The 8,413-nt window shown below is 47.2% G+C and overlaps 1 protein-coding gene across 1 annotated transcript in view; it reads right to left on the bottom strand.

Annotated features, from left to right (window-relative positions):
* Positions 1-1,410: 1,410 nt before the first annotated feature.
* Positions 1,411-8,413, bottom strand: part of MAP6 (microtubule associated protein 6) — a 36,767-nt gene continuing 29,764 nt past the window's right edge. Inside the window, exon 4 of the mRNA XM_042839596.1 lies at positions 1,411-1,512. Within this exon, the coding sequence (XP_042695530.1) occupies positions 1,443-1,512 (70 nt within the window). The 3' untranslated portion in view covers positions 1,411-1,442. The remainder of the gene's footprint in view (positions 1,513-8,413) is intronic.

The following is an 8,413-nucleotide window of genomic DNA, read 5'->3' as shown; positions in this document are numbered from 1 at the left end:
CTATTATTCACAGGCATGTAATCTACTTTCCTTTGTGCTGAATATTTCATCAGTTACTATTCACATCTTCTCAGAGGTGATTTGCAATGGTTCAGTGATTGGATTTGCTCTGATTTCTTCCTGGCTTGTACAAATCATGTCACAAGAAATATTCCTCTGTGTGTAATTCCTGTTAACAAGAAAAGAGGAATCTTTCCAACCTTGCTGTTGCCAAGAAGAACTCACACTACAGATCTCTGGAGCTCGAGGTGTGTTTAGGTCACTACTTTGCCTCCCAGGTCCTTCGGGTAGATCCCACCATTTTGGCACCTTTGGGATTTTGGACATCACAGAGCAGCAGTACAGAATGAACAACAAACAGCAAAAGTAGTCAAGGGTCTCTGCAGCTGAGGGAGACTGGATCTACTACAGGTTGGAACTCCTTTTAAAGTTGGTCCAGCCATGGCTGGAATTAATCTTGATTTACTCTTCACGACACAGGAGTTTGAATGCAAGGAGCATGTGGGAAGAGGAGGTGTATCAGGCCCAGAGACTTGTGATTACACTTTGAACTGCTTGAATGACTTCTCCAAGCCCAAGGCAGTTTCTTTCTAAACAGGACCCAGCAAACCAGCCTCTGGTTTTGGTGCTGCCACGTTCTATGGATGATGCCCATCTCTCCCCACCTCTGATGCCTTGAGGTATAGCCTTGAGTAAGTTCAAGAGGGAAAAGCAGCCTCCTGCTAAAAATTAGGGCTTGTGGAAAGTTAAATCCCTGCTCCAAGTGTGACAACACCCTGGTCTAAACCTAGAAGTGTTCATTAAAGTCTGGATGCTTCATGTTGTTGGCCACTTATGAGGGACAGGCTGTAGGTCAGGGCTGCACCTCTCATTATGTGCTGCATGTATCATATGGACACAGACAGCCTCACCCAGAAAAGAAGATGGAGATATCATAGAGTCACACAACATTATGGTTGGAAAAGACCCTTAAGATCATCAAGCCCAACCATTAAGTAACCCATCACCACCATGCCCCCAAACCATGTCCCTACAGAGCTTTCAGCCTCTCAAGGATTTTGACAAGACCTGCTGATCCTACCAGCTACACTTCCAGGATAATGTCTGAAATCCAGAATGATTCTCCCATGAGTTATGGACATGAATCTGAGTTCCCTGCTGTCCATATTAACCAGAAAACAATGAAACCAGTGCTATTCCACAGTCATGAATAAAGGGAGCATCGGACCCGTTTTCTTTTTCTGACTTTACTGAATATAAATCAAGGCACAGTCATGCTAACTGCATTATACAGATCCTGGTAATTTCTCGGTATTTGAGAGACAAGAGAAATTATCATTTCAACTCTGCTCATCAGGTTTATTGTATGCCAACCAGACGATACACATTTCATGCAGACTATACGTTTGCTCCAACCGCCACTCGGAAGAAACTGCTCAACTTCATGTGCATTGCTCCTGCACTAAGGTACTTGGTTCTTGGTCTGTAGCACCAGTGATTTTTTCAGGGGTCCTGTAAGCAGAGAAAGATCATCATTGCAAAGCTGTAAGAGCAGCTGGTTCATGCCCCACAGCAAAATGCCATCCCCGAGATGGAATTTAACCCGTGACTATTGACTCTACAGATCACTCCCCATGCAGCCCTGCATGTTTGGTATGTTCTCAAGATGGTTGGTGAGCCTGGCCCTGGTCCCTGTAAGGAGATGCTTCATAACCCACACACAGATGCCCGTTACACTGAGAGGGCTGGAGCTTCTAATTCACTTAGAACCAGGACCAGGCTCACTCGTCAGCTATGAAAAATGCTTGCCAATTGATTATAACCTGCATCAAAAGAGCACCTCGCTGTAAAATTGTCTCACAAAGAAGCAGTTTGTTTCACTTTAGGTGGGTGGTGAAAACACTACAGAGCAGGGGAGCAAGGCTCTTGTGCTGCTCAGGAAGTACCCAGTGCCTGTTACAACAGCAGGTAAAAAAGAAAGCAGAAAAAATGTGTCCTAAACCCCACCTGAGAGCATCCCTCCTCCACAGTGCCCCAAACGACCACCAGGAGGTGGTCGTGACACCTAAGTGTAGGATCTCTGTTGGGATTAGCTGAGGCCCTGGGATAAAACAGGAGGGATGCCTCAGTGGAAGCACCAAGTTCAGTTATGCTACATATGCTATGGGTAAACTACAGTAAGCAAACATGAGGTGGAGCAAGAGAAAAGACGGCTCTGGAGTTGAGGGAGAAGCTGTCAGAAATTTTGGATGGGTGCTGAAGGGAAGGATGGGTCTTGTTGGAGAGAGACTGGAGGTGGTGCAGAGGGAGGGACAGAAGGAAAAGACTGTGGGAAAGAGGGGAATCTGTGTTTGTTAGAAAAGAGGATCTTCAGGGCTGAGGAGAGATGGGATGGATGGGAAGGGATCTGTGAGGTTGCAGAAACCAAATGGAGAAGCGGAAGAAACATGTTCAGCTGTAAGATGGTTGCTTGGCATGGTGGTTGTGTTAAGGGATTATGGAGTTAACATCAGTTCCCCATCCTCACCTTGGGTTTGCGTAGGGAGCAACCCCAACCCTGAGCTTAAAGGGATGAAGGAGAGGATGACACCAGGGCCAAGAGAACAGTGATCATCTCCTTGGCCAACAAGACCAGCAACCCAGATGTGAGACCAACGTGCCTGTGTGAGCTCATGGGGCTGCACAGCGTGGAGAGATCCTGCAGAGCAGCTCTCACTCCAATACTCACCCTCATCCTGCCCCTCGTGCTTACACTGCAGAGACTTCTGTAGCCAGATGCTGTTGGCAGAGGCCAGCATTGCCTTTTCCCAGTGTGACCAGTGGGCACTGTTTGGAGACAGCTTGTGTAGGACTGTTGTTACCAAGTCTTTCCAGCCTACAGGTTCCCATAACTGGGAATTAGGTGAGCCCAGCACCCTAAAGGAAAGGATTAGGGAAAAATTCAGGGCAGCTCTTTGGAAAGCTGTCCAAAGCCTGTATATCTTCTCCAGCAGTCAACATGTCCAAAGGTATGGGCAGACCCAAAGCTGCCAGCAGCTGTTCCAGGTTCCCAGGAACAAAGCAGGTATCCACGTCTAGTCAGTGATGGTCAATGATGATGGTCTAGTCAGTGATGACAGCCCAGTGAGGCCAGAGCTCAGGTCTTCCTGTGCCCGTGCTCATGTGATGCTCCAGGCTGCAGCAGCTCAGTGCCAGATTAATCCCAACTCTCGCCTTTGCTTAGTGTTCAACCCTGCCCAACATATCTGAGGAATTCCCCCTTCTCAGAGGCAGCCAGGAAAGCTGGTGCACGCTGTCCATGTCTGCAGGGTGGTTACTGCTCCATTGTCATCTCTTGGCCTATTTCCAATGACTTTGTGCATTCTTCAGCCACGTAACTGGAAGAGAAGGAGACTGTGCCCCATCCCCAGCCCCCACCTTCTTCTTTGTTTGCACTGAATGCACATAATCGTGTGATTGCAGAGTTCATTCAGAACCTGCTTTAAACTGGAAGGAACATAGCAGGGGGAGGAAATTACATTAATTTCCCTGGGAATTGGCACTCAAAGACAACACAGCACTGCACAGCCTCTCACCAGGAGGAGAGAATCCAGCCCTGGATACCAATATTAGGAAGAGCGCAGTGGGACGATGCAAATCAGTGGGTTGAAAAGAAATACAATTGATAATGAAATACAATAAATCTTAGCACACAGGCAGCAACATTTACAATTGATCTTTGGCTCAGCCAAGTGAGGGAACAGTCTGAAGACCCTTACACCAATGAGGGCCGTCAGTGGCAAGTGGAGGACCTGCCCCCTAGATTTGAGACTTTGCATTTTGGTAACCTCATATCAAAACAGGGCTGGAGATGATGTTAATCCACATCTGCAAAATTATTTTAACTCAAAGCATTTCAACTATTTGGTAGCTGTAATCAGCCCATACAGAATCACAGAATCATTAAAGTAGGAAATGAGTAGGAAGATCATCTAATCCAACAGAGCTCAGCTCCAGGCACATGAAAAATTAGAAGTTGCTTTCAAGAGCAAGTAGAAGAGATCGTCTACTGGTGGCTTACAAACAGCAGCACAGCTCCAGCCACATATGTTGAAGTCTGACATGGAAGGGATATTTTTTGCAAAGAATTAAGAGAAATCTGTCTCCTCTTTCCCAGATAACTGACTTTCTAGTTAGGGCCTTTGTCCAACAGAACAGCATTCGTGGTGCCTGGAAGATAAGAATTCATCAGCTCCTTGACAAATGTCTTGACAATGAGGTCAGAGAACGTAGAAAATTGCTTCTTCTGAATGCTTTATTACATTTTGTTCAACAAAGTTTGCTTTCTCTGATAACAGAGACAGAAATAAGTCTTCTTTGTCCTGGGAAACAGCCATAGCATTGTACTCAATAACGGTCTCAGCTACATTCCTTGGAAAGGGCCACAGCACCAGGTAGTGGGAGATGAAGCTCTAAGTTAAAGCAAGCAAATGAACAGTTTCAGATGGATCCAGATCTAACCTAGAAGATTGTTCCAGAACTTGGTTCACTTTCGTAGTCACAAGTAGAAGCCTGGAGGCAGAGGAGGCACCATGAAAGTACAGAAGTAGTGTGCAGACATGGAAGGCACTGCCTAGCACGAGCGACCTTTATTCCTTCTGTGCCTGTTCTGTATCTACACCAAAATCCCCAGGGCTTGGGGAAGTCAAGCCCAACCCAGCTGCAGGGCTCACTTGTCCTCGACAAAATCTCCAGGCTTCAATTGTGCTCCTGCTGTACTCACAGGCTGAAGAGACCATGGATCCAACCCTAGTCTGGGATGGAAGGAGCTGATGTTCAGGGCATCTTCTGGTCCTCAAGAAGCCTCCTGTGCATCCATCTCTGAAACATCTCCTGCTTCTCAGCCAGCTTCTCTTTCTTCCCCTGAGAGCAATATCTGCTTAGCTTTCCACTTCTGCTCGCTGTTTTCTGTATTGTGCTGAGAAATATTTCCTTTCGCACCAGCTTCTCCTGAGCTACAGAAAAAAAATATTCTTCTTCTGCTCCAAGCTACAAGACTTCTCCCTTGTTTTCCTAGGTTGCATTTGTTGTGTCACCTGCCAGCCCAGGACATCTCTGCACAGCACTGGAGAAAAGTCAAACTCTTCTCAGATGCACCAAAACAGAAAAAGACAGGAAGTCATGGTGCCCTGAACACGATTTGGGCTCCCAAATAGACAGCAAAACTTGTCACTGAGGCTGTAAAATAATAATAATAATTTTTTTTAAAAAAGGTACCACAGCACAACAAGATGAGCAGAGCCATCCCAAAAGACTACAGGTACAGAGCTGCGGTAGCGAGACCAACTGCTGAACTGGCCACAAGGACAGACAAAATGCACTGCAGACACAGCTACTGAAGCCACACCAAGAAATGAGAAAGGGCAGTCGGTCGGTGAGGTATTGTTTATTCCAAGCAGAGCACGCTACTGCACAGTACAGCAAAGAAAAAGGCTTACAGAGCAAGAGAGACGAGATCAAGCATGAGACAACAATAACTTGGGGACGATGGAAGGAGAAGGTTCCCAGTGAAGCTGGGTATTAAAAAAGCGCTGGAGAAGATAGGATCTGGAAGTGGGAGAAAGAAAAGGGTTGGGGAAGCTGTTGTGGGACAGACAGTGAAAAGATGAAGGAAAAATAGAATCATGGAATCATTAAGGTTGGAAAAGACCTCCAAGGTCATCGGCTGCAGTCATTAATCCAGCACTGCCATCCACCACCAAACCCTGGCCCCAAGCACCACATCTACACATCTTTTAAACACCTCCAAGGGTAGAGACTTCACTACTTCCCTGGGCAGCCCGTTCCAGAGCTTCAAAGAAGCACTGGATTGGACACCCACTGCCCCAAAGCACTAACCCATTAAAGGTGCCTGCTGGTTGTGTCACAGCTGACCAATCTTTTGGAGTACAAAGTGGCCACAGCCAAATTGGTTCTCAGTTGGGTAAAAAATCCTGAACCAGGCTCAGAGCAGGTCAGACCCACAACCAGGGACTGCTTTCAGGATAGATTATCTTGTCCACTGGGTACTGGCACCATCAAGTGCTCCTGGGAGCTGCTTGGTTAACTGGGGCAGACCTGACTGCCACTGTATGATGAGCTCCTCTCTACCGTGTCCTATGGAGGATTCTCCCCACCCTTGGCTGGGACCCAGACCTCAGAGATAAGAAGGTCTCTGACTCCCAAAGGAATATGGGAAGAAATATGGGTTCTTCAGAGGGGCTGGGGATTGCAGCATGGCTCAGGTTACGGGAGGGAAGGAGGTGGGCTGATGACAATAAGAGGAGTTTGGAAATGTTCCCCCTTCTCCATCTCTCACTCAATAAACGACATTGAGGGAACAGTTATGATGCGTCTGTGCTCTCACAGGCCCCTGAGGTCTGTCACTGCTCCTCATCCATCATTTTTTTGGCAGCTGGTCCACGCTGTTGGTTTCTGTGGAGCAGACATCCTGCAGGGAGAACTGGCATTTTAGTGAGCATGAAGATGCCTTCCATCCATTAACAGGCTTTCTTTGTATCCTTGGGCTCACATCTCCTCCACACGACAGCCCTGATTAGGGAACTGTTTCCAGGCTATCCTGCAACAGAAAATAACACTGGTCACAAGCAATCTCCCCATTCCACAGAAAATGTCCAGCCTTGAAGTGCTTAGAGCTGTGTGGCCCTCACAGCCAGCAGCTGAGCTTGGGAGCAGACCCAGTCACATTAGTGGAATCACTTCCCACCCAGAAGGCTCATGTGAATAAGAGCAAATGGAATTAGGTTGTTAAAACTCCGAGGGGATCAAACTTACCAAGAGAGCTGAAGTCGGTGTCTGCACATCACAGTATTTTGCAACAGTGCAAGAGATCTTAGAGACGTTCTTAGAGCTGAACATGGTGACATCTTCATAGTCATACCAGGGAATTCCTTTCTTTACTTCTCCTCTTCATTTCATGTTGATGTGCTGTTGGGATTGGTGATTATTCCCTGGATGCCCAGAGGTACCAACTGCGGCAGACACATCTTCCTAAAAGGTCCCTGCAGTGGCACAGCTCTAAATAAACCCGAAATCCAAAGGATACTGAGAAACAAGAGGCTGTTTTGGTGTAAGGGCTGACACATCAGCAGATGAAACTCTCTCTACTCATCCTTTGACCTCAGCCAAATTTTTAGTAACTCATTTCCAGCACTTTCTAGTGATGTCACTCTTCAAACAGCCTTTAGAAATTGGTGGGCAGTGCCAGTCATTAATGACCTGCCAAAGATTAACAAGTTAGATGGCAGCAGTGGATGCAGACAGGGATGACTGAAGAACAGGTCTCCAGGCCCGTCATCAACCCTATCAGTCCTCGTCTCCTAGCAAAGCATCCTGCCCTCCAGGTGCAGGCTCTGTGATGATGAACAAGCTCAGAGAGCAACAGGGGGCACATTTTACAGTACTGATTGTGGGTGGCTGGCTGGGACCAGGTGGATCACATATCCACACTCTACCTTTGCATCTTGGTGGAAACATGTTTTGGCATTTACAGACAAGCCCCATCAGTGACCATCTTTAACAGTGAATGTTATTCCAGCTACGGAGGGGTGAAACGATGAATCCCAGGACCTACAGCTGGACTGAAACACTCCAGAACTCATGTAGGTATGCATGATAGATGAGCAGATGAAGCTGGTGGAGAAGGGAGAGGGAAGGCATGTTGATACAGCACGACATCAGAAAACAGCATGTAGTCACGTGGATAGAATAAAGTCAGAAAGCGACTTGTAAACCAGAGAGAGGTGGAAAATAGCACCCAGAAACAGAAATGCAGTAGAGAGTTGGTGCTTCATGGAAGACAGAAGTGTAATGCTGGAGGAGAGATTTCAAGAGACAGCCCCAAAGCAGACAATTATTCCCAGGTGAGCAGGGATGTTACTGGAATATCCACTGAAAGAGAAAATATGGCTAAAAATAAGAACTGCAGGTAGGAGCTTAAGGGTAAAGAAAAAAAAACAGATGAAACTAAGAGCAGACTTCACCATTTGAAACCAAGCTGCACCCTCAGCCCTGTTTTCCTCTTAATCAACACTTTCTCATATAGTCAGCATTGCCATTTGTACATCAATCGGCGCTCTGCATTTCCACAGATGCTGCCAAGTGCCTGGACACATGCTGAAAGGGCTCAACCCAAGCATTTCCCATCTCCTTTCAGCAAGGACTCACAGCCCTTCGACCTCTTGTGGGTCCTTCAGGCGGTCTGGGGCACAAGCAAAAGCTGCAGGCAGTCGGGAAAAGGCAAGTCATTAAAACCCACGGGGCCACAGCATCTCCCCTCCCTCCAGCTCTTGGTGGTTCCTGCTCCCTGATGCAATGCAACGCGGACACAAGCCTGCATGCGTGGCACTCACCAAATAAACCCTCTGCTCGACAC

The sequence above is a fragment of the Centrocercus urophasianus genome, unplaced genomic scaffold (genome assembly GCF_019232065.1).
Source record: "Centrocercus urophasianus isolate 14NV4802_14NV808 unplaced genomic scaffold, USGS_Curo_1.0 seq_99, whole genome shotgun sequence".
NCBI lineage: Eukaryota > Metazoa > Chordata > Aves > Galliformes > Phasianidae > Centrocercus > Centrocercus urophasianus.
The sequence above is the reverse complement of the archived record's forward strand: the minus strand, read 5'-3'. Positions and strand labels throughout refer to the sequence as shown.